Genomic DNA, 27,017 nt, shown 5'->3' with positions numbered 1-27,017 from the left:
CCCTGCTATGGTCTGCTCTTGACCACAGGACAGGCAGGGGGTGTACAAATGGAAGATCAGATATGCCCACTGGTATCAACATAGAAAATGCTATCAGCGGCTCATCATCATCTCTTTTGTCCTCTGCGAGATTGATCGTCAAAAGAATCACAACATATTTCATCTCTTTCGTCCTGTGAATTTCATGAGTGGCAGGCCATGTTTGCCATGTTTTGCAAATTTGGTGAATTATTTCATCACCATCTTCATCAGCGGTACAACAAACTTACAAGACAAATCCATTTGTCAGATATATGATGTTAGTAATTAGCATCAGCGAGCAGATCACTACGACGCCGCACGAAATATCTCGGATAATCTTTTTCACCCACATTAAACATCCACTTGTCAGATGCGAAAAGCTGCCAGGCAGCAAGGATGATTCCAAAGCATAATAAACATAAGATTGATCTAGGGTGAGCATTGGTTTGTGCCCAAATCATTCAAACAAAACTTGTTGCTAAGGTTGGTTTTGGCACAAACCAAAGACACTTGTATTACATTTCTTACATGAGTCTAGTCTGTTGCTACAGCACATATTTTGGCATGCCTAATCTGCCAAAAAGCAAGAAAAACACATCCATGGACATGAGGATCAAGTGAAATCTTCTGCTGCCCATCGCCAGCAGCATCGGCCAACCAAAATTGGTGCTACGGAAGGTTCCTGTTCATCTCACAATGAAGACTGCCGTCAGCTCCACTCTCCTCTTTCATAAACATCATGCAACTTGGTCAAAATCTCGGAGAATTTGTAGGAATGCAACCAGTAGATATTAAATATGGCAGCATGGTGTGTCTTCCCTACAAGCAATGCTGGGGTACTCCACATTCCAGGTTCTAGCCGAGGGGTTCTTTAAAAATCTGAGCATCTTTCCCGCAAAAAAAAAACAAGTACATTTGAACATGTTTCCCCTAAACAGGCAGATACATTCAAGCTTGGAGAACTTGACAATGTATGATGTGGGCCTTCAAATTACGACCTGCAATTGCTGACCACAAATTAGCCATCAAAGACCTGTGCTGGTGGCCCTTCCGGGCAAAAGTCTCCCACACACGGGCACTCTCCATCTCAATAACTTTTGTTGGGTCACAGACATCAACAAGGGTCATGCCCATGTTATTACGGATAACACAGATCTTTCCATTCAGTGAGACCAAAGCCACGGCTTCAAAAGCTCGTGAGCTGCCCAGATGGCGTCTACTGTCCATGAATCTTGTCCACAATCCTATGTCCCCATCATAAACTCTTAGCTTGCAGGCATCCCGACAATCCGCTGAATAAAGACGACCATTAAAGGAAATGGTTGGATTCCGCAAGGCTGCAACCAGTGCATTACCAGTGGTCGACCACGTGTTGGATGTTGGCAGATAGACCTCGCTCACAACCTGGCGGTGAGAATCAAGTCCCTTTAGGAACCATTTGCCATCATATACAACTCCAGTGAACGGCACCATTCCTGTGTTCATTTCAGTGATGCAAGACCATCTATTCCTGTTCGGATTGTAAACCTCAGCAGATCTTAGAGTTCTCTGTGTCCCTTCACACTCCCCACCGGCAACATAGAGACAGTTGTTTATGACACAAGAGCCAAACAAGTGCCGCTTCCGTAGCATATCTGGAGCCCGGTGCCACTTGTTTGTCCGAGTACTGTAATACACGACATGCCTCATAGACCCCCGTACTGGGTTTTTGCCACCAAATAGGTACAAAGAGCAGCCACTGAGAACAGCGCAACCAAAGCCCACGGCTTCCGAATACTCTGGTGGAACTGGAGGAAGTGACCTCCAGAGCTGGTGCACTGGATCAAAGGCATGCCAAGATAGTTTCTGATCACGATCCCTTTTGAAGACGTAAACCCATTCTTCTTCCATGCCACATTTCTTCCGCAGTGAGTAATAATAATTCCCAGATAAAAGTCGGCTCCATTTTCTACAGACCAAGCGAAGATTAGGGTGCTCAGCTCGAGAAACCCGCATCAGACATGAAATAGCCAGGTCATCAGGAAGGCCAGGCAGAAGCGGCGCCTGAGTTCGGCACCTCTCCTTGCGTGAGCTCCTTGACTTGCGCTTGTTCGGTTTGACATCAGGTTGCATGCACAGCCTAGCACCAGGGACAAACTTTCTAGCATTGACGACAGTTTTAAGGCCTCCATCTACCCTGCAGTAGCAAGAGACAGACTCTCCCTGCAAACACATTGACCAATCATATAAGATGCCTTTATTCATCTGAATGTGGAACAACAAAAGTATGAAACAAAACCAAAGGGAAGTAGCTATGTATTATCATTTATCAAGGACACAAACACAACTTGTCCACCCACTAGCAAATATGTTCGAACTCATCATCAATTGTTGTATATCATATGAAAGAGGGAACGGGTCAGTCAACTGTACTGAATTAAAATATGTGAAAACTTATGGATGTAACTATGTAAGATCAAGTGGCTGTGACTTGGCTTAGAAGTTAGAACCCAGTACTATTCTTGTTCCACTGAACTCTGCATGAGAAAAGAAAAAAAATACAAATAGAAAGATGGTAGAAAAAGGAACTACCACTTTGATTAAATTAGTAAAGGAAAATTTAGCAGCTAAAGTTATACTCCCTCCGTCCCACAATATAAGATGTTTTTGCAAGCTGAAACAGCTTGCAATGCAAAAATGTCTTATATTGTGGGACGGGGGACTTGTAAAAACGTCTTATATTGTGGGACGGAGGGAGTAACAGGTTGGTTTTGGCTTTGGTTGTGATACTAATTCCTAACTGGTAAAGATGCACTTGCTAAGCTCCTTCAGCTACACATATAAATGCATCAGATGATCCTCGCTATATAACTACTACATGCGCAGAAGACCATGCAGAGAAGAGAAGGAATTCCATGTAATGGTGTTTCTAACCAAAGAAGTACCTCTTGAATAGTATCTCTAAGATTAAAGCAACACTAACATGTCACTAAATTAATTTCAATTAAATAAAGGACCAGCCACCTCCACGGTTAACCTAAACTTGAACTCCAAAAACAGCCGGAAGCACCCAGATCCCAACTCAAATCACAAAAATGAACATAATTTTGTCCTCACCCTTGGAAGATAATCATAACTCTATGCCAAAAACAAATTCCTTGGCCCATTGCAAGATCATATGTTTGAACCAAAAGCATTAAGCACCGACTCCAGAGCAATAACCCTAATTCAATGTACATACAGAATTCTCAAGCAAAGCTGTTTCTGACCGAGAAAATAGCAGTTGCACAGCAACTCTAAGCTAAAAGAAACACAGAGCTATGACTGACAAACTCTCGCATTAAATTTCCATGTAATAGTGATTCTAACCAAAGAAAGTAGCACTTGATGCATTCTGATGTTGGGTGCAAATTAAATGAATCTGGAGAAAATCAACTGCAGAACACGGCATCATCATTTGATACAAGCTCCAGCAAAACACATCATATGAAACAAATTAGTGTGTGAGTTCCAGCAAGTCATGTCTCTACATGCCCCCTAAAAGTTTCTGCACAATATCCCTTAGATCAAAACAACACTAACATGTCACTAAAATGATTTTGCAATGATAAAGAATCGATTACACGCTTCTACATTGACAGTGCAGCTGGCAAGCTTCATCAGCATAAACAATTCAGGACGACTGCCATTATATAATAATACTTCCTCCGTCCGAAAAAACTTATCCCTCAAATGAATGTATCTAGTGTTTTCGGACGGAGGGATATCTAAGAATTCCACCAGCCAGCCTGAATTACTACTCTCATTATCCCTATGTTGGACTGCTATGTGTATGCTAATCATGTAGTAATGTCATCATTTTAACCTCTCTGTGAGCCCTCCTTAGCCATGGTGAGTTCCTTGTCCTCTCCTTTCTCACCATGGCTGCTGAATTTCGCGGGATGGCAATCGAACCAGAGGATAATGGTGTTCTTAGATATTCTATAATCCTGGTTGTGCTGATGCGCCAAATCCCAGGCCTCCGGCCAGCAGGCCAGGCGAGAAAAAAAAACCTAGAGACGACGCCCCACCCCGTTCATAACAGATCGAAGCCAGCGTTCGCCGGATCCGGCGGAGGCACCGGCGAGCGAGCGAGAAATCCAGACAGAAGTAGAAGGGGTGGGGAAATCTCACCTCTTGCTCCGCGAGCCGGCGGCGCTGCATGAGATGCCTGATCTGCGCGTCCCGGTCCCCCGCCACCGCTGCTGTCCGCGCTCGTAGGATCCGCCTCCGCCGGCGTCGCCTCTTCCTCCGCCGACTGAAGGAGAAAATAACTCGAGCGCCGCGCTCGAGCTCGTCGCCGGCGGATAAGGGGGAAAGGGAGACTTTTGTTTTCTAGAAACAGGGGGTGGGTGGGGGAAGAGAGAGAGAGAGTGGGGAGGAGGCTGTGGGAGAGCAGCGTCGAAGAAACGGACGTCGACGGGGAAAGCCCATCCGCCACATGGGCCCAATCCACACGGCACCACTAAAATATGGGATTCACCCCTAAAAAAAACTAAAATATGGGATTCTGAAGAAAAAAAACCATTGTACATCGACTAAAAAATAATACACTTTCTTTTGTGGGTGCCGGGGAATTACCCGCGGCTAGACCCGGCAGCCCAAGACATGATCAAGCTAGACCAGAAGACCCATGATGAGGTCATTTAGGGCACCATATGGGCTAGCTCTCTATGGGTTGGGAGCCTGGAAGGAACCCGGCCAGGAAGATAAGACCCGGCCGGTAGAGAGTGGACCCGGCAAGACCCGGAGTCCCAGCACCAGAAGGAGTCCACCTAACTTGAAAGACACAAAACGTTTACAAGACTTGGAGTAAGACTCCGACTATGGATAGAACATGGAAACCTAATGTAAACCCCAGAGACCTGGCTATTATATAAGGTGGGTTCCTAGGTCGTCCAAAGGACATGTTAGAACTCTCGAGTTATTGGTAGCATAATAGCACCCTTGTAATCAAGATTATCATCATCATTAGCAATCAAGGAGTAAGCTATTACCTCTATCGTGAGGGGCCGAACCTGAGTAAACTCGCGTCTCTCGATTCCGATCAACCCCATCTAAGGTTCCACCTAGCAGCAATGGCCTCATAACTAAGTTCTCCTATGAGGACATCTACCATGACATAACCATGACAGTAGGGTAAAAGAGATTTCACTGCTTAACCCTGGAGATCACAATCGGTGCAACAAATCAATCTCATATGGACCAAACCTTAGCCAAACAACTGTTCGTATGTTATGACGATCTACTTGAGCTAAGCGATGAGCAACATTCTTTCCAGCACGGAGAACTGTTCCAATGGAGTATAGTCTATCTTGCGCAAGAAGACTCAAATATAATACACTTGTACAAAATAAAACCCCCTAAAAAGGTATCACAAAATAAAATCATCATTCGTCCATGAAGAAACCATGATTCACCGGAGCTCAATAAAAAGTTCACAATTTAATCACGGGTTGTCTTCATGTCAGACGGCGTCAAGTCTCACCGGAACATTATAGTGTATGTACTCACATCTCCTCATCGAGAGCATAAACCTTATCTTGGTCACAATTTTCAAACTCCACATCGAGCAACTTGGTTGTTGTGCAATGACACAAAATTAATAATAATCTTGTTTTGTTATGCGGCTTGGTGTTGATTTCAGTTTTTGGCACGGCAGAAAACATAATTAAAATGGCCTCAAGGGAAAAAAGATTTCAACATGAAAAATCTGTGTATGGCAAAACAGACAACTTTGATGTTTAGGTCGTCGCCATCTGATCTCATCTCGGGGGCCGACAATGTGCTTGGAGTGCTGAGATTTGACTTTTTTACTGGATGCTGAGATTTGACATTCAAAGTACTGTTGTGTGGCTTACGCCTCCCAACCGACCTTAGATGAAAAGTGCTCTACATGGATTTGTATTTGTCTTATTCGGGCGATTGATTTTGATATTTGAATCATATCAATCCAAAGTCGTATGCAAAAGTTCCGGCGACCACTAATGAAAAGTTGCAGCTCGGACCAGATACCCGTATAACCCATGCCTGATACGTGTTGAGAGTTGTTACATCTTTTGCATGAACGATTTGACCCTCAAGATTAGAGCTTGCCTCTAATTGATAAACATTCAACACAAAAGTTGTTCGTCTTGTCAAAACAGGTAAATTTTCTTTTGGTTGCGTCTCCAACCGAGGTCGTATGTGACCCTGTGAGTCCCCAAAACTGATTTGTTGTCTCATACCTAATCAAATAGTGTACATTCTGAATCCATCAAATCCAAGGAGGCAAGCATTGTTGAGTTAGGCATGTGAAGCATAGCAAAACAGCCATGCTTGAATTTTTTTTCCGAAGTTAAGGAAACCTATTTCCTGCCCGATGAATTCTGTGCTAAAGAACTTAATGAGCAACTGATAATGACCTTCAAAGTGATGGAGCACAAAACCAGTAAAAAGAACCGGAGCAACCTATTGTTCAATTCACCCAACCATCATGCTCTCCCAACGTATTTGAAGAGGTATGTCTAGCAAGTGATTTACCTAGTTTCAGTTTTGTCGCAACTTCATTGTTGATGCATCTATTGGCAAAATTCTAATAAACAATCTTGAGAGAATGATGAAGAAGAGTAATTTACTTGTTAGCGACAAAATTGGTATAGAGCATATCGGTGAACACATTGTACCATTCGGAGAGTATTATTGAAGTCAAAGCTATTCCCATTGTTTGATTTAAAATTTATATCTAAGTGGTAGCTTTGCTTACTTCTTACTTGGATTACATTCGGACTCAAATGAGGCATATATGTTATAATTATTTTGTTTTCAGCAATCTAAAGCAAGGTTAAATTCTGTTGGGAAACCCGATGATAGTTTAATTTCTTATTCAAATACATCAGAGATAGAGTGTAGAACACAATGCGTAGCTGAATGAGGTGATGCCAAATCCGAACCATTCATTTGATTACCTTCAAAGCATGGTGAGATTTACTCGGAGTGCTAAGATTTTAAATTTGGAGTAATGTTCAGCCGATTACGCCTCCAAGATGACCTCAGATGAAAAGGTGTTCTACTTGATTGTCTTTGTCTCGTCGAGCCGATCAACTTTGATATTTGAATCATCTCAATCTGTGGCCCTTTGCAAAAGTTACGGCTAACACAGTGCAGCCTGATCACTAATGAAAAGTTTCAACCGCAACAAGACACTCATACAACCCATGTCTAATACATGACGAGAGTTGTCATCTGTTTTGCGCGAGCGATTCGGCCCTCAAGATGGCCTCTAATCTAAAAATGTCTAACACGAAATTTGTTTGTCTCGTTGTAACGGATAGAATTTTTTTTCTGGGCGCATCACCATCCGAAGTCATATGCGGTATGTGAATCCCAAAAATTGAACTGTTGTCTCAGATCTATCTAAATATGAGTTTTGATGGATTTTGTAAGAATTTGGATGGCATTTGAAGTATTTTTCTTGTACGGTAAAGTCTAGTCACCTCATAAGTAGATGAGAGGTGATGACTAATTGAGCAACACACAATCGAGCAATCAATATATCACTTTTTACCTTCACTTTTACCTTCTCTTTTGTTTTTCTTCTTTCTCGTCTTCGTTCGTTCTTTGTGTTGGAGAGCAATGATCCATGGGGCCATAGGAGCGATCATTCTTCGTGTTGTTCTTATGCTTCTTTTATTTGGTTTGTTTTTAATCTTTTCTTTTGATTCTTCTTTGTTGCTTCTTTTGTTGATTTCTCTCTTCTCTATGTCTTTTTGAGTCTTGTGTTTCGAAAAGAGAAAACAACAACAAGAATTTTGTTTGGCTCTTATGTGCTTTATCTTCGATCTAATAAAAATACCCAAAATTATTTTTATGTCTTCTCTTTTTGTGTACAGTTGTTTGCATATTTCAGCTTAATCCACGGCGACACTTGTACTATGTTACTTATTATGCACATCATCCGATCGTGCAGGTGACAAGCAATAATGACGATTTAGTTGATGAAGTGGCCGTGGTAAAGAAAGCTGTATGAACTCCACTTTTTGTGATTTGCTGCGTGCAGACTTACAATAGTTCCTTCTAAGCTATCTCTATCATGTGAGGACCCACTTTTATTGATTGGTTTCCTTCCAAGTGTCAGATCTTGCAGTTAGAAATCATATTCATCCATCTGGAATTACTTGTCATAGAAATGGATATATCTAGAACTAAAATGCATTTAGATGCATCCATTTTTGCTGTAAGTAATTCTAGATTGAGGGGGTATTACATAAGGTAGTTGACAGAATGACTTCCTTTTATCACCTGGCCACTACTATTGCCTTAATCAAGGCTTAAGATGACCTATAGCTCAATCATATACTAGCATATGTATATGTAGGTATGTATGCAACACAAAACAAGAATATAATGTATGTATTTTTATGAGGCATAATTTTTTCGTCAGCATCGTTCATGCATCAAGTGGCAAGGCAGCACCAGATCACCATCCATCAGGCAGCATCCTCCTCCTACCTTCTCAGGCACCAGATCACCAAATTTGTGAAACATGACAAACATGGCCTGCCTGTTACTAATGAAATTTATGGGTCCCTTGAAAAGGTCTATGATATATGTTTGTTGTTTGATGCTCACTCATCACAGAGGACAGAAGTGATGATGAAGATAGTGACGATGATGAGCCGCTGATAGTATTTTCTATGCATATCTCATCTTCCATTTGTACACCCCTGCCTACACCAATGGTCAAGAGCATACCATGGCAGGGCTTGACTTGATCATAGATGTGCCAAGATCTATCTATGACTTGATGGCATGAAATCTCTTGTTAAATTCACATTGTTTTGCTGATGATTTATTTACTTTACTGCATGGAAGGTGAAACGAGGAATGCCTCTTGTAACTAAATCGGTTAGCATGCAAGTTCCTTATCTTTTCTAATTTGAATACGATTGGCCCCTCAGCTTTAAGAAACATGGCTATGATGAATGTCTATGTCTATGGCTGTGGCTTGTACATACGAGTTCTTGAATGACATTTGTCAGTAATATCTGACTTTGGTGTAGGCATTCTAGAAAATGCACACATCACTCAACAGATAGCACCACACCACAACAATTGATGTATGTTACTTCTCTAGACATATTTGTTTGCTGGTGAGATGGTTTGCACACTTACAACTGGAAAAGGAAAGAGTACTGAGCACATTTTTGCATAATCTGCATTGGTAAAATAGGAAATTCATTTTCTAACTCGTGGCTCGGTTGGTCACAAGTATTTAGTGCCAGGCTAATGCGACGAAATAAACGATTCAGCAGAGATTAGCAATGGGGAAAAAATACAGTATACCAACATCTCATATTCAGCCAGGAAAACGTATTACATAAGCTAGATGGAAAAAGAGTGACTTCCTTATCTGGCTACCACTGACTTGATCAAGGCTGTTTATGAGGTGTAGCTCCATCATCATATACTACTATATGTATGTAACAGAACAAGAATATAATGTATGTATTTTTATGAGGCATAATATTTTCGTCAGCATCGTTCATGCATCAAGTGGCAAGGCAGCACCAGATCACCATCCATCAGGCAGCATCCTCCTCCTCCTACCTTCTCAGGCCCTCCACAATGTAAGTAGCATAAAGATCCCTGAAAAACGAAAACGACGCAACATCGGCTCGATTGCATTTGCATATGACTCAAACAATTCGTTCCTAATTGCTCATGTGGTGAATAACACATATGCTGGTAGTGGAGGAGGAAGGAGAGAACTGACATGGAGTGCTGGATGGCCTCGTAGGCGTCCTCTGACGGCAGGAAGTCGTTGACGGCCACCTCCTTGTTCTCGTTTTTCTTGTCTGAATGCCCCAATCAATCAGAGAAACACATTCAGGAACAGAAGAAAACACATTCAGGAGCACATTCTCTTCTGATGATCAGAGTTCAGAGGCATCAATGACTTACAGTCTTCGAAGAAGCGCCTGATCTCGGCGAGGCGGTGGGGCGGGAGCTCCTTGATGTCGTTGAAGTGGCGGTACTCGGGGTCGTCGGCGCAGACGGCGATGATCTTGTCGTCGGCCTCGCCCTGGTCGATCATGGGCATGAGTCCGATGGCCTTGGCGCGGAGGAAGCACCCCGGGACGACGGGCTCCTGCATGATGACGAGGACGTCGATGGGGTCGGAGTCGTCGCAGAGGGTGCGCGGGATGAAGCCGTAGTTGTGCGGGTAGACGACGGAGGAGTAGAGCACCCGGTCCACCTTGATGAGCCCCGTCTTCTTGTCCAGCTCGTACTTGACCTTGCTCCCCTTGGGGATCTCGATCACGCAGTTGAAGATTGTGGGCGCGTCCGGGCCGATCTCCAGGTCGTGCCACGGGTGCGCCGCCACCGACCGGCGGGTGATGGAGGACAGGATCCGCTCGTTCAGCGCCGGGGCCTTGGTCTTCGGGGCGGGTGCGGCCGTGCCGTTGCCGTTGCCGTTGGTGGATGGCTCCTTGGTGATGGCGGCGGCAGGGGGCGCGACTTCTTGGGAGGGGGCCATGGATGGGATGGATGTTGCGGCGAGGCTAGCGCTCGATCTGATCTGCGGAAATGGAAGTGTGCAGTGTGTTAGTCGGGGCCTGGCAGTCGATCTTGGGGCGAGCTCACCACTCCCTTCCGGCGGTGTTGAGGAGATCTGGCCGGAGCAGAGTATGGGCGGGGGGGGGAAGAGCAGGAGGAGGTCGACGACGCAACGCAACGAAGCAAACGTACCTGAGGGAGGGACTTTGCGTTGAGTAGAATGGAAGAATGCTTCTCTGCTGTGCTGTGGACTGAGATCAGCTGTGGTGTGGTGATGAGAGGATACTCTGCCTCCCTTTTTATAGCCTCCACCGACTGCTGCCTGCCGGCGGAGGGCAGAGGAAGAAGATGAAGATGAGAAGGTGGTGCTGAATTGCTGACTCGGCCTTTGCTGCGAGATATGTTGCCGGCGTGAATTAAAATCAGGCTGACCATGAATGACGTGCCTCCACGTGGTGTCAAGCATGTTGCCGTGATGGGATGGCGAGGCCACGTCAACGCCAACACACGCTCCTACCCTGTGGAGAGGAGACTCGATCAGAACTTCACAAGTGACTGCGTGTGCATGTGCGTTTCATTTCTGTATAGGACTCACATTTTTACTATATGTATGTATGTATGTATGTATCTTCATTTTGGATAGAAGTAGCGGCATGTGTTGGCAAGATGGTGGATTCAGGCTCATTGTTGTAATACTTTGTAAGGTCCTGAGAATAATCAATAAAGTGGCCGTATGCATCTCCCAGATGCAGAGGCCGGGGGTCATCCTTCTTTTCTAAAAAATATATGTATGTATCTATGTATTGTATGTATTTAGACATATTTTAGTATGTATCTTCACTCATTTTAGTATGTATATGTAGTCAATATTTTGAAATAGGTAAAAGGTCTTATAGTTGGTTGATGTGGTTACGTACCTCTGTATTTCGTCGTGCGTTCAGTACAGACGTGTGCCGCTGCCATGCGCGCATACATGCCTAAGAACTAGTCTATGAGCTTCACCGGGCAGCAGCGTATGTACAGGGTACGTACTACTCCCTCCGTTCCTAAATACTTGTCTTTTTAGGCATTTTAACAAGTAACTACATACGGAGTAAAATGAATGAATCTACACTCTAAAATATGTCTACATATATCCGTATGTAATAGTCATTTGAAATGTCTAGAAAGACAAATATTTAGAAACGGAGGGAGTTATATTATAACTCCCTCCGTTTCTTTTTACTCCATATATAAGATTTGATCAAAATCAAACTACATAAAGTTTGATCAAATATATATTAAAAACTATGAACATCTATAATATTAAAACTATATAGTATGAAAATACATTTGGTGGTGTATCTGATAATGTTGATTTCATATTGTCAATGTTTATATCTTTTAATATAAAGTTAGTCAAATTTTATAAAGCATGACTTTAACCAAACCTTATATGCAAACTAAAAAAAACGGAAGGAGTACGGCGTATGCAGCTACGACGGTCTGTCGGTTCGTCTTGTAATTTTATATCACCTCACTTCTCAAAAAAAGCACGGTAAAATTCGCTACGCACGGACACGGCGACCTGTTCTGTTCGCCCGTTGGTCGCCGTGTGCGTCCATCTCCACCCATCCAGCTGGATGCACTCCGTTGGTAAAAAAATTGAATTGTTCTAAGTACAATTTTTTAAACATCAATACAGAGGCATGTAAGCGTTCATACATACACGCATACACTCATCTCTATAAACACACATGCACATCCTATCCTACGAGCATCGTAGTCGCCTCGTTGTCGAGGAGAACATCTCCTCCCACTAAAAGCAAATCGCCGGAAATCTGGAAATAAATCCAGAAATAATGCAAGCATCATGACTTGAGCATTGATGGCTGGGGATATCATTGTCCCTCTAACCATCCAATAAATTGGTTCGCGAATTGTTTTAGTAATATTATATATGGAGTTGATTAAAAAAATAGTTGCAGTAACTAAATTACAGACGATGACAATGCTTCGGCCCGGTGCATATAGCTTACTAATCTGTAGTACCTGTTCCCCGCAAAAAAAAGAAAAAAGAAATTCTGTAGTAGCTGTCTCCCTGAAGTAAGACCGACTTGAGAAGCTTGTGTAAGCTGGTTGTACTACACTACGACGATGACGATGATGCTGATGACTGGGAGTCTGGGATATCCCGTCCGTCTTCTGTTCGTCAGAATATTTATCCTTTCTTTTTTTTGAAAGCGAATATTTATCCTTTCTTCTGTCTGAAACTACTCACTTTAGGAGCCACAGACAACACTCAATTGGTAGTAGTAAGCGTCATATCCGTTTGGGTCACAGCAGATAAAAACGTCATCCGACACGACAACTCAAATCCAAAATGCGTCCACTTTGTGTTCGTACCATGTGTTCTCTCGGTGTTTGCCATGGCCCCACATATCGACCGGCCAACTACCGCACGTGGTTGTAATTACCGCGGCTACCTTCTAAGGGCCTGCTTGGTTGTAATTACCCCTACGAGCAGCGTAGTCGCCTCGTTGTCGAGGAGAACGTTTACTCCCACTGAAAACAAATCGTCGGAAATCCTGAAATAAATCTAGTAATAATACAAGCATCAGGACTTAAGCATTGATGGCTCGGGATATTACTGTCCCTCTAACCATCCAATAGATTGGTTCGCGATTGTTCTAGTACTATTATGTATGGAGTTAATTTAGAAAATAGTTACAATAATTAAATTACAGACGATGACAATGCTTCGGCCCGGTGCATATAGCTTACTAATCTGTAGTACCTGTTCCCCGCAAAAAAAAAGAAATTTTGTAGTAGCTGTCTCCCTGAAGTAGTCCTGGCCATCTCAGGCCCGGCCTTGTCGGCGCATCCAGGCCCGGCCCTAAAATTCAGGGCCTAGGCCCGATGGGCTTGACCATGGGCCGGGCTTGGGCTTGAGTTTTGAGCCCACCAGCAGGGCCTAGGCGGGCATGGGCTTAGCATATTGACATTTTAAGAAAGAGGCATAGCCCACGGCCCTAAGTCCTAAGGGCTTTTTAGAGCTTTTTACCAGATGGGTCGGTGTCGGTGTCAAAACCGGCGGATCTCGGGTAGGAAGTCCCGAACTGTGCTCTAGGCCGGATGGTAACAGGAGGCAAGGGACACGAAGTTTTACCCAGGTTCGGGCCCTCTCGATGGAGGTAAAACCCTACGTCTTGCTTGATTAATATTGATGATATGGGTAGTACAAGAGTAGATCTACCACGAGATCAGAGAGGCTAAACCCTAGAAGTTAGCATATGGTATGATTGTTGTTGAGTATCTTGTCCTACGGACTAAAACCCTCCGGTTTATATAGACGCCGGATAGGGTTAGGGTTACATAGAGTCGGTTACAATGGTAGGAGATCTGCATATCCGTATCGCCAAGCTTGCCTTCCACGCCAAGGAAAGGCCCTTCCAGACACGGGACGAAGTCTTCAATCTTGTATCTTCATAGTCCAGGAGTCCGGCTGAAGGTATAGTCCGGCCATCCGGACACCCCCTAATCCAGGACTCCCTCAGTAGCTCCTAAACCAGGCTTCAATGATGACGAGTCCGGCGCGCAGATTGTGTTCAGCATTACAAGGCGGGTTCCTCCTCCAAGTACTTCTTAGAAGATTTTGAACACAAAGATAGTGTCCGGCTCTGCAAAATAAGTTTCCACATATTGCCATAGAGAGAATAATATTTACACAAATCTAATCTGCTTACGTATTCCGTAATGTGACACACCACGGCCAAGTCTTTATCCGAGTCGTTTCATTATCCCACCTCAGTGCGTCATGCGAGGCGGTTTCCTTGGCATGTCTTGTTAAAGCAAACCGTGTCCCCTTATTCCGGGATTCTCATCAATACGGGCGTGGGTAACCCAACCGCGCCATTAATTACGGCGCTTGGAGATAAGCGAGTTTTACCAGGCTGGCGAGGACACGTAGTTGCGTCCACCCATATAAGGGGATAAAGATCCACCTTTTCACCTATGCCTTCTTCCTCCTTTGCTTATCCATTCTCGCGCACTCGAACTCCAGCGCCCAAGTCCGCACTCCCCACCTCAACCTTCTCCAGCCATGTCCGGAGCGGGAGGCAAGTGGATGGTCTCCTCCGTCACGGAGGGACACATCAAAAAACTGAGGAAGGCCGGATACTTGTGTAACGACATTGCGTACCGGCTTCCCGAAAAGGGGCAGTTCATCCCCACCCCTAGGCCCCGTGAGAGGGTGGTGTTCCTCCCCCATTTCCTTCGCGGACTGGGCTTCCCTCTTCACCCATTTGTCCGGGGGCTCATGTTCTACTATGGCCTGGATTTCCACGATCTGTCCCCGAACTTTGTCCTCAACATCTCGGCGTTTATCGTTGTGTGCGAGGCCTTCCTCTGCATCCGCGCCCCATTTTGGCCTATGGCTCAAGACTTTCAATGTCAAACCTCCGCATCCGCGTCTTGGTCTTGGGGGCTGTTGCGGCTGTGCCGTTGCCGTTGCCGTTGGTGGATGGGTCCTTGGTGATGGCGGCGGCAGGGGGCGCGACTTCTTGGGAGGGGGCCATGGATGGGATGGCTGTTGCGGCAAAGCGAAGTGTGCCTAGCGGACGGTGTGGTGGTGGAGAAGAGAGGAGACGCTGCCTCCACTGTCTGCGGGCTGTCGGTGCAGGGCCGAAGAAGAAGATGATGATGATGAGACGGTGTGGTGCTGACTTGGCCTTTTCTGCGTGATATGATGCCGGGCCGGCGTGAATTACTACTACTCAATCTGACCATGACGTGCCTCCACGTGGGGTCGAGGCCACGTCAACGCCAACACACGCCCCTACCTTGGAGAGGAGAGGAGAGGCGAGGAGACTCGATCAAGAAAAGTGACTTCGTGTGCACCTGCGTTCGCAGTAGGTATGTTGACGTGGTTTTCTGTATGTATTGCTCACATTTGTTTTACTGTGGTTCGTACGCCACTCATCCTCCCACTTCGCAAAGCCGTCAAACACTCTTTCCCCCTTCTTTTTTCCTTCTATTTTGCATGTGGACAGTATTTTTTTTCCATCACCGAATGCATGAATTTGTTCCACTGCCGCCTGCGTCTGCATTTTTTGCGTGTCGGTGGCCTTCCCTTCCGTTCCCTTGCGTTGTACTGCTACTGTCAGCAGGGTCCGTGCGATCGATTCGAATCCAACCTATGAAAACGCGTGATCCGGCTAACGCCAACGACTCCAAAAATCTGGATGGCACAACACAACCCATTTGCAGCCTTTCGTTCCTCGTCCCTGCGTGCGTGTGGCAGGTCATACGTACGTACGTGCTTACTGGCATGGCATACATAGTGGCATGCACGCGAACCACTGCTAGGACGACGACGCGCTTGTGCTGCTTGGATTGGATTTGGACCCAACGCTTCTCCTTGCTGCTGGCGTGCACAGCTCCGTCGGCGGGTCTCGTCTCGATCGTCCATCCTGTGTGGCCGGCCGATCTTTCTTTTCCGCGGCTTCCAGAATTAATAGACGGCCGTTTCGAAAAATAATAATTAATTAACGAAACCTGGAGCAGAGGTCACGTATATCTTTTTTATAAATATAAACGAATTAATAAACGACGATGATGATACGGATATCTCGTCAGAATCTCCATCCATCTGAAACTCTCTGGGCTCGCCACCGACAACTCTTGCTGCTAATAATTCAGTCCAACTACTTATACTCTAGTCTAGTAATTAACCTAACCCTCATCTTGCTTGTCTGTCCCCCCGGTAAACACAGACCAGGCCACCAGTGTGGACGGATTAACGCGTTTGTGCTCGATCTTGTGCCACCTTTTTTTTTGCGGTTGTGGCAACCTTTTTTTACCTATGTCTCTCCCTCCCCATCCTATCTACTCTACTAGTTGCTTCTGCAAACTTGTTTTCTGTTGAGCACTGTAATACAGAATTGCTGGCTCAACGGACGACACCGACACGCTCCAGCTCCAATATTACTCTACCGGTGGCATCGATCCCCATTCGGATCTTCCTCCTGCATGCATGCTGCCTTCTGTCTTTCTTTCTTTTCCCTGCCTGTTTGTTTGTTCCTTCCTTAGGCAAGAATGGAATACAATAGAATAGTAGATGCTTAGCTTAGCATCCACAGCTAGCTCACTCCCACCTCACTTATACGTATATAATTATGTGCAGACGTACCAATCAAATCGGATGATATATTCGTATATGCCGCTCAAGTAAATTATTAAAACATATAGTATATGATTCAATGAAATCCCTTTTCGTTGTGGGTAGATTCGTACTGTGCTCCTACATAGCTGTATTCTGTTGTTAAGAGAGCTGTGTCTGCGAGTGTCGACACAACATACGAGCGCCCGGGGTATATATCCAGCAAAATATCTCGCCTCCAGCTCGAACCTGCGTACTAGTACTACATGATCTTTTTAATTATCAATTAAACCGAATCCTAAGCAATTGATGTACTACATGAAGTGACAGGCAACCTGCCGCTTCCAAGTTTGTTAAGCCAAAAGTTGTTAGTATGTTATAGGGATGGACATCTCCTTAAATCGAGCACTTTAGGCACACTTTAATTATCAATACTAGTACAACCATTTTAGCATAGTCGGTGGAGGCAGGCAGGCAGGGGACACGCGCTCCTCATGATACATAATATGCTTTGATGATACTAAATCTCTGCAATGGAAAGCACGATCAACAACGGGCGATTAATTAATTTCATGGTACGACATAGTTTTATATGAAGGCTTGTGGTGGCGTCCAATTGCAATTGCAATTACAATTGCATGAGGTTGAGGTGGATCGATCTACCTAGCTGTTACGGCCAAGCAAACCAACTGCTTAAATGAGCTACTGGTGACGATGATGGTACATCTGAAACCATCTCTGCTTAGGCGCACGCACGCCACCGACGGCTTCAGCAAATCCATCCAAAGTAAACCTTTCATTTGGCTTGCTTTTGCCCAGCCGGCCACATACACAAGCCACCCGCGCTAGTGGAGACTGTTTCTGCATGTTCACGCCATTCAACCGTTAGCTAGCTAGAGTCCCATGATTCTCATCTCATGAACTGCATGAACACTCTGCCCTCGCTATGAGGTTCTTCAATAATAATAATAATAATAATAATAATAATAATAATAATAATAATAAAGAGTTTCATCTCATGTCAAACTGCTGCCCTAGGGACCAATAATTCTGCTTAAGAGTAATGCACTGATGCTCCTAATCCATGGCAGTCTCTGTTGCCTGTCGTTCGGTGGCCTTCCTTAATCTCAACTGAATGATGCATGCAATGATAAAACATACGTTGAACCAATGTTTGTTTTCCACCCGACCCGGTCAACTCGCGAGAAATAAGATAAATCGAAACCACCTGTATTCGATTCGAAAAGCAGTACACCCACCACTCCATACGATCCAGTAGTATGAGGACTCATAAGATCAGCATATGTAAGGACCAAAACAGGCTCCCGTGATCTTCTTATATAGTACGTACTTGTTTTCTTCACGTCGTTATGGGACAATAATATACAGGTTTTATTCTACCTGCTCAAATGTCTATAACGGAGAAAAAAAACAGAAAATAACTTGATGGCGTCGAACGGGACACCTTCAGTGTGTTAGACTGACGTGATAACCAACTACACCACGAAACCTATGCTGCTGACTTGTTTTCGGCAGTGTAAAACTTGCATGTTATCATCCCTTAACGACACTCAAGGAATCCTCATACTGCTGGATCGTAGGATCAGCTGTCTCCGTTGAGAGAGCCCTCCCTGCATGTCTGGTGTGCCGGCGCAACAAGCGGCCAAACTATCTGCAACCATGCTTGCATGCGCATGACTAGCTAACCTTTTGTTTGTCTTTTACTACTAGATAGATTGATAGCAAAACACAAACACAAGATTTCGGTCCAGCCAAACGACCTAAACTGAACACTCGATGCGAATTCAACTAAATACATTTTCAAAAAGTAAAAAATAAATAAAATACTCCCTCCTCTGTAAACAAATGCAAGGCATTTTAGGTTAGTATATCTTACATTAATTTCTCTTTGAGCAGCGGTGTTTCTTGGTGCAAAATACTGCAGCATCCGTCCTACCCTACGTCGGTGCAGGCACGCAGGAGACATCGTTATGGATCATCGAAAATGCAGTAAGCCGTTGGCACGGACACACCACAGGCACGCGCGTGCTCCTCGTGAGACTTTCGCCGGCGCAACTCAATCCGGCCGGCGGCCGTCAACCATACAAAATCGCTGGATGCATGATACGCACCGGCGACCAACAAAGAGTGCAGTATTAGTTGAGTACTAGTTAATTAACACATGCATGCATGGTGATTACTTTGCTGCTGCGATCGGCATATAAAAATGGTCATGCAACAAACTGGACCGTACGTTGGGTGGTCTGCGGTTCCGCTGGATCGGCCGGCCGGGAGATGAAATCGAGCCATCGCCTACCTATCTAGCTATGCTGTAGCTGTTACGGGTATTCTCAAAATAACCAAAAAAAAAGAGCTACTCCTTTTGTTCATTTTATAAGACTTCGAAAACATTTCAGACAATGTACAAACAGTCCATTTTAAGTTGTTTGAAATGACTTAGAAAAATGAATGGAGGGAGTAGCTGTTTACGGGCAAGCAAAAAAAAGGGGCAAATTTAGCCCAAGTAACGGCTTTTAATCGGCTTGCTTGCCCTGCCGATAAACACGCACTAGCACTGCTAGGACTTGTAAAATCAGACAAATTAGTCCGTCCACATACATACATACATACATACATACATACATACATATATATATATATATATACTAAACTGCAACTGATATATAGCTGGCGGCACACGCAGACGCACACACACCATTTGCTATATACAGACTCAACTCACGCGCCTAAGCCACGACCACGACCACGACGACACCGACACGTACGCTCCATCTATCTATCTATCTTTGGTCCGATATTCCTCCTGCAAATGGTAATGGTAGCCTCCACCTTTCTTTACTTTTATCGATTCAGCGGGAAAATAGAATAGATGCTTAGCTTAGTGCTCACAACTAGTCATATACTAAGACGCACGCACCGAATCAGATTGTTTATAAGCACAAGAAATATGCCACTTATATACATGTATCAGTTGAATCGAACCGAACCGAATGATTCCTGCGCATATGCCACATCAGTAATTGCACGCACATGACATATGTATCTTGATGACTTAGCATCTACCTCTTCCCCCCCTCCCCAGGGTGCAGCATGCAACTCAACCAACAACACCAAGCAAGGAATTATATATACTGCATCAAAATTCGTCACCATCTCTGACCTCGCGACAAACAAACACGCGCTCATTTCTATCATAAATTAAAGTGTAGGCATGTGCAGAAAGGTTACATGTTCCGTCTGCACATACATATCATGTGTGTTGGCAAGAAAGAATAAAACTTTAATAGCCAGTTTGATCCACGTCCGACGTTAGTGGTGCGTGACTCAGCAACTTGGCGAGGCATCATTCCAACAAAAACACACGCTCTACTTCATCCATGAATGACTCAGTTGAAGATAAAAAAGGTCATAATTCGGTACAAGAGCAGGACAAAGTAGACAACAATGAAAGATAACAACACCTAGGGGGTGCTAATCAGAGGATCAAGTGGTCTGTTCACAAGGCCATCAGCATGGATCCGCCACTGCCATCACTGCACCGTAGCCTAGCCTCGTCAACAATCTTCGCGAAAACCACAGCGTCGGGGCAGTGGCGGTTGTTAAAGATGCGCGAGCTGCGCTCCTGCCATCATCAGTTAATTAATTACCCCCTCCGTCCCGTAATATAAAAGCATTTTTGACACTACACTAGGGCAGGGTGAAGACCACTTAGTAGTAGCGCGGATGTGGTGGGTCCGTACTGCTGCTCATGTCCATTTGCAGCACTGGGCTTCAGCCCGCGCTACTGCCCACTGTTACTTATCTATCTATAGAGTTTTCCCTAGTAGTGAACACATCATTAAAGAAAAGACAAAATTCTGTAACACCTACTTAGTTCATGGTATTAGCCAGTACATTATAAATTGGATACATTCATTAGCAGGATAACACAATGGGAAGTACGTCCCATCGTAATAAGATATACAATGAACACCCAAGAATCTAAGCATCTCCCACATACCGAGCGATAAAAGTCTTGCTATGAGTACAGATTGTACTTTCAAATCAGACAGACAGATCAGCCAATTTTATGATCTAGCTATCACTTTTGCTATACAAAAATGTTATCTATGGATACTAGGGTAAAGGATAATTATTTAACACTGTTAGAGTAAATCTGAGGCATACCGTCGATCATCCGAGGACCAAGCAATCACACGAGTACGACACCGAGATTTGTTAACGAGGTTCACCGATATGGCTACATCCCCGGGGCTTGACTACGGGCGCTCCTTTCCGTGACACCGCTACAATACCGCACCCGGTCGCCCTGGACACCGCCACATGTCGCCGGCTTCCCCTGCGTTCCGGTGCTATTATGTTGGCATAGGTTACATCGTGTGTCTACCCCATCTATATATGAGAGGCCTATGATACAAGTGTCCTATTAGGACACGACTCCATATCCTATCTAAACACAATACTCCTACAAGCCCAACTGTAACCTACCTTGTACACTATATTCGACACAATTTCAACAAACTCCACCTTGGCGAATATACTCCATCACCCTGGATTTGTCCATGCGTCAAACTTCCATGTACATTGGACTTGAGCTTATCCCATGAGAACCGCTGCTACTCCAAAGACTCCATATGATTCCACCTGCAACTTGTAGTCCTTCCTTTTCTTGACCACAGTCAACACTCGAGCAAAATTAAGTTCCTTGTTACTCTAGTTTGTGCTCCCAACTTCCAGAGTATGCGTCCAACGCCATCACACACTGATCACTGACCTACGTGAAAGTGAACAACTCGCATATTGGATGTCACACATAAGAATTACCTGAACTCAACAGCACCGCTCTTTTCTCGACCGCCTGTCTGAAACTTGAAGGAATTTCACCGTTGCTTGTAGTCATCCCGAGTCAAATTCGCAGTTGTCTCATCACATGTATGACCGCCGGCCAGAGCCCTGGCCCGTCTCCATGCCCCATGCATACCGCACGCCTCGCCGCTATTACCGCGTCGAGCCTCCGCTGTCCCGGTCGAGTCTCAAGGGTCGTGAACCCACACCACTCAACCTCCACTGCAGAGTACCACCGATCATCACTGACCGATGACGAGTTTCACACTTCCATCAGACCACTGGGCTCCAGTCCGAACTGCATGTCACTCGCTTTTCCCGCTGAATAGGCTTCGATTCTCTGTGCACTTACGCCGTAGCCCCTCTATCCAGCTCCACCTTCAACATGACTCCATGGTAGATGATCAGTCCACCCCTGCGCCTCGTCGACTTCAAGCTCCATGTATACACCACCTTGAATCAATCCCGCGTCATAGTCTTGTCGAAGTCACACAAGCCCTCGGGGCCTGCGCCACATGTTTCCACGCCCCAGAAGTCGGTCACCATCAGCATCACGCTCCTATGTCATCGTCGCCAATCCCACCACTGTCTTCTGTACCAACAGACTTGCGTCGATCCGTCAGACTGCCTAGTTCGACCCAGTCGAAACTCGTTCGACTGTATGACACGCTCGAGGCTCCCAAATCGTCTTCCGCAAATTTCCATCCATCACATGATAATTCCATCTTAACTGACATGACTTCCTACAAGTCCTTCAAGCATCCCCATTGTGCCAACAAATCTTTCACTCTTGTCTGCCATAACCCAAGGTTTTCAGTTTCATGAACTTCTTCACCTCAAACCTGGTACCCGTTGGCACCATGGTTCTTTATACGGATGACAATATGAAAAAATATCCGAGCTTCCAACACGTGCTCAAGTACACAAGATGCACCAGTAGCAAATTCCTACCCAAAATCCTTCTTGTACTCACGTGTAGCTCCCAGGCACAGCTTCCAATGCTAGTAATTGCTTTGCCTCTGTCCTAGCCTTCCCGATGGATGCGGATCATTATCAATGGATTTCATTTCATCTGCTGATTTTATCTGACTGCCTCGTGCCTTTGTCTCCCTTGCCGGCTGCTGCCGCTGCTACTAATCCGCGTGCAGATCTCCGAACACAGAGACGAGGAGAACACGGCTCCTCCTGGGACTCGGTCCCTTTTTTGTCCAAAACTATAGAGTCCCATCTCATGAACTGCTGGAACCCCCAATAATTCCGCCTAAGAGTAATGCACTGTCGGTGGCCTTCCTTAATGACTTAATCTGAACTGAATGATGCACGCAATGCAATGGTAAAAACATAGTAACGCGTGATCTAACCAACACCAACCACCACCACTACGGACGGATCCAATTATGCCAATCTACTACGTACGAGTACGAAGCAGGTGCTTTCATCGTGTGTGTGCGTGCGTGCGCGTGTTGCAGCACCGACACGCTAGCTACGTGCTGGTTCTTTTCTCCCTGCACAGCTCGGTCTTCTTTTCGACGACACCGATCACATCACATGGATCCATCCATCGGTGCACGCTGAACCATTGTTTGCTTTCCACCAGACCCGATCGACTCGCGGAAAACAAGATGAACTGAAAAGCACATGTATTCGAAAATGCAATACACCCGGCACGCCATACGAATACGATCTAGCAGTATGAGGAATCATAAGTAAGGTCAGCACAATAAGGACCAAAGGAGGCTTCCGTGATCTTAGGCCCTGTTCGGCAAATCGCTACAGGGCGGAGCGCCGTTTCAGCCACTTCCCAAATTAGAACTGGATGCTGCTCCGCTCTGGCGTGGAGTTGGAGAGCGGAGAGAGTCCGGAAGGCTCTTATTATTGTTTTATTCACGTCGTTAAGGGATGATTACATACAAGTTTTATTCTGAATTCTTAAATATGTAGACCAAAAAATTATACAATCGCGCAAGAGGCCTATTAGCTCAGCTGGTTAGAGCGTCGTGCTAATAACGCGAAGGTCACAGGTTCGAGACCTGTATGGGCCATTAATCTTTTTTTTCTTTCTTCTTTTTTTTACTCAATGGAAAATGCGAGCAAAAAGAAAACATAATTAGATGGCTTCGCCCGGGGTCGAACCGGAGACCTTCAGTGTGTTAGACTGACGTGATAACCAACTACACCACGAAACCTTGCCGACGGATTTGTTTTCAGTACTTTCCAACTTGTATATTATCTCCCTTGAGAGAGCCTGCTCTATCCGCACAACAAGCGACGAGGATCGATGGAGCAAAATATCTCCAACTATGCTTGCATTGCATGCACATGGCTAACTTTTTGTTTGTCTTTCAGAAAGATACAAAACACAAGCACAAGATTACGATTCAGCCAAAGGACCTAAACTAAACACTCGATGCAAATTCAACCAAGTATTTGAAAAACAAATAATGATAATAGTTCGAAATGTTGTGTTTTACTTAAACGTTCAACCAAGTACACACCACAGGCGCACGCACACACCAAAAATGCAGTACATGCCGTTGGCGCGCGCGTGCTCCTCGTGATACTTTGGCGGCACTCAATCCGTCCGGCAGAGTCGGCCTTGCCCGGCGACCCGTCTGGTCCGGGCGATGTGGTGATGCCCGATGTTGTGCAGGGAGCTCCCAATGCTCTGGCAAGTGGCAGCAGCCTCCCAATCCAGTCTGCAGCTCGTCCCAATCGCTCCACTTGCGCCGCTTCAGACGTCGACTGCATCGCCCACCGCCGTCGCTCTAGCGGCGGATGCCCTTGCTCGGCGCAGGTCAGACCCGGCCATTAGTGGGCTTATGGCCGGTGCTCATCCCAATTGCGGTCGTGGCCTGCAGGCCACCACCCCGGCTCCTCTTGCCACCGTCTCCACCAGCCAGCTGCTGTCGTCCCCGGCGTCGACGTCTACACCCTTGACGGGGCTATGGCCAGTAGTCGCCGTAGTGCGAGCTTCTTCATGTCTCTTCGTCTTGTACCTATTCTAAAGAGATGAGAAATAAAGGGCTAATGGTGATAAATAATGAAGCAGGCGGTGAGAAGCTCAACAAGAAAGTGAATCAATTGGGAAAGAAATAAGCCCGGTTTGAAAATGGCCAATCACTGATTTTATCTGTCGATTTTACAAAAAGTTTGAAACAAATAAAAAATAGGCACATCATATTGTGATACTTTGTTCATTTGGATAAAATAAAATCTAGAAACTAGAAAAAAAATTATCTACAAAAAATTGATATGATAAATGTTCACTATGTTGTAACAATTTGTTCATCTAGGGAAAAATATATATTACTTATTCATAAAGTGCAATAAAATGTAAAATCTTGCATGAATCATAACATTGGATCAATATTCTCAACGTTGATGACAGACTAAGAAATTCTTATGCGACTGATAAATAAAACACTTTTATTCTTATTTCAGAACCTACTAATCATCAACATATAAATTATTTGATAGTTATAGTAAGATTACACAAGTGGGAGGAGTTGTAACCGAATTGATGAAAAGTGGCAACCATCCAGGTCATTCAATACATAACATATTTATTGTAGAGTTATCTAAAAAATGATGTCGAGATATTTCCAGTTCATGAATATTCTAGAACCAAGATATGAAACACCCTACTACAATCTCTTCTGTACATAACAAACTTGCTAAGGAATTCTCTAAATTAATCATGTCATGGTACTTCCGTTCCATGAATATTCTACATTCAAGACCTAGAATATACAACTTTAGAATACTCTATAGACCTAGAGGTTTTCTAAAAATATCTCATGGTTGTTCTTGATGTCCTCTAGAGCCCTGTTCTCAAACATATTTCTCGTGTCTAACACACCAAAATCTTCTAGAAGCCTTTTGCAAGTTTCTCAAAATTTCTATTACTTTTCTAGTGTGTAATGCTTATTGCTGAAAACTACCCCTCGATGTTACTTGTATGATGAATCATCTTCCTGCTAATCTTTTAGGCCACGATATTCCACCTGTTTTTTATTGCATGGAGACTATCCTCACTTAAACTCGTTCATTATTAATCCAAGATTTGTGATTATTCATTGTGCTGGGCCAGGAGCGAGGCCAATTGGTTCCGGTTCGTGTCTGGAACCGGGACCAAAGGGGTCAGATGAACCGGGACCAACGGCCCCCGAGGCCCGGCCGGCGCCCTGGCCTCACAAACCGGGACTGATGCACCCTTTGGTCTCGGTTCGTAAGTGAACCGGGATTAATGCCCTTATCCTGGCCTCAACCAAAGCCATGTTTTCTACTAGTGTAAGAGCAACTCTAACCAGAGGATCCATTTCATCCGCCCATATCCGTTTGGGTCGCGACAGACAAAAACGTCGACCCAACATGAGAACCCAAATCCAAAATGCATCTGCTTTGTCTCCGCGTCGTGCGTCCCCTCGGTGTTTGTCGTGGCCCCACATGTCGGCCGGCCAACCACCGCACGTGGTTGTAATTAATGCGGCTACCTACCGAGGGCCCGCTTGGCGGTGTGTGGAAGGGCCGCGTGCCCATCCTTTTTAATGGAAGTGTGCGGCGGGGCCGGCCTCATCCACTTCCCGTCCACATATGGCAACCTTTGCTCCCTCGCCGGCGGCCAGAAAACCCTAGCCAGCCATCCCGAAACCCTAGCAAGCCATGGGCTTCTTCAACAGGAAGGGGAAGGGGAGGTTCAGCGCCGGCCCGAGCTCTTCCCACGGGCTCCCTCCTCCGCCGCCGCTGGCTAAACGCGGCACGCCACCTCGGGAGCGAGAGCGGCTGTACATACAAGTCCACCAGGCGCGGTGGCACTTGAAGTGCTACCGGCCCCTACAGTATCCGGATGTGAACCTGCCACACGGATGGCATCTGGAACCTACCATAATATATAAGAACCATGTGACTACTAAAAAAAGGTTAAGACACCATCTAGATGATTCAATGAAAACCACATCGTAAATCTCTTATGTACTCTAGATGTTTTTGTTTATATATATCTTATTATAATCTAGATACCATTATCGAAGATATTTTTTGTACCATACACTTTGTAGATGTATACAAAATTGTTAAATGATAAACATGGTGGACATACACACTATATTCATACCAGTGTCACAAGTTAATCCAAAAAGATATATAATTTTGACTTACCTTTTCCTCGGACATTTAAGAATATTGGGTTTAAATATCATTTTAAGTTGAATTATATTGCAAAAAGATTTTTTTTATTTTGAAATATGTCTAAATTACCATATTTAATATATAACATATGATCGTGAGTTGACCAAATAATGTATAAAAATTTAATATAAATTATATTTGTTTTAACTCGTCTGAATGGCCAAAATTGTACATATACGAACGCACTAAGTTTTTATAACAGAAAAGGTCACTGACTTTTGATAATAGATGAAATTTTGTCAGAATG

At 44.8% G+C, this 27,017-nt stretch overlaps 2 protein-coding genes and 2 non-coding genes across 4 annotated transcripts; 1 reads left to right on the top strand and 3 right to left on the bottom strand.

Annotated features, from left to right (window-relative positions):
* Positions 1 to 418: 418 nt before the first annotated feature.
* On the bottom strand, positions 419 to 4,431 carry LOC125546392 (F-box/kelch-repeat protein At1g55270-like). The gene is made up of 2 exons (XM_048710649.2): positions 4,174 to 4,431; positions 419 to 2,223 (listed from the first exon to the last, which is right to left on the bottom strand). Exons 1-2 carry the CDS (start codon positions 4,201 to 4,203, stop codon positions 970 to 972), a joined length of 1,284 nt encoding a protein of 427 aa, XP_048566606.1. The 5' UTR covers positions 4,204 to 4,431; the 3' UTR covers positions 419 to 969.
* A 4,911-nt stretch (positions 4,432 to 9,342) lies between these two features.
* On the bottom strand, positions 9,343 to 10,957 carry LOC125546394 (soluble inorganic pyrophosphatase 1-like). Its single transcript, XM_048710652.2, has 4 exons — positions 10,771 to 10,957; positions 9,982 to 10,600; positions 9,794 to 9,875; positions 9,343 to 9,666 (listed from the first exon to the last, which is right to left on the bottom strand). The coding sequence occupies exons 2-4, from the start codon at positions 10,556 to 10,558 to the stop codon at positions 9,624 to 9,626; spliced, it is 702 nt and encodes a 233-aa protein (XP_048566609.2). The 5' UTR covers positions 10,559 to 10,600; positions 10,771 to 10,957; the 3' UTR covers positions 9,343 to 9,623.
* Positions 10,958 to 23,551: 12,594 nt separating this feature from the next.
* On the top strand, positions 23,552 to 23,625 carry TRNAI-AAU (transfer RNA isoleucine (anticodon AAU)). The gene has a single exon. It is a non-coding gene; the product is annotated as a tRNA-Ile (tRNA).
* A 70-nt stretch (positions 23,626 to 23,695) lies between these two features.
* TRNAV-AAC (transfer RNA valine (anticodon AAC)) lies at positions 23,696 to 23,769 on the bottom strand. Its single transcript has one exon. It is a non-coding gene; the product is annotated as a tRNA-Val (tRNA).
* Between the last annotated feature and the right edge of the window lie 3,248 nt (positions 23,770 to 27,017).

The sequence above is a fragment of the Triticum urartu genome, chromosome 3A, assembly GCF_056163025.1.
Source record: "Triticum urartu cultivar PI428250 chromosome 3A, HENAU_Tu73, whole genome shotgun sequence".
Lineage (NCBI taxonomy): Eukaryota > Viridiplantae > Streptophyta > Magnoliopsida > Poales > Poaceae > Triticum > Triticum urartu.
Note: the sequence above shows the minus strand (reverse complement) of the source record. Positions and strands in the feature narration are given on the sequence as shown.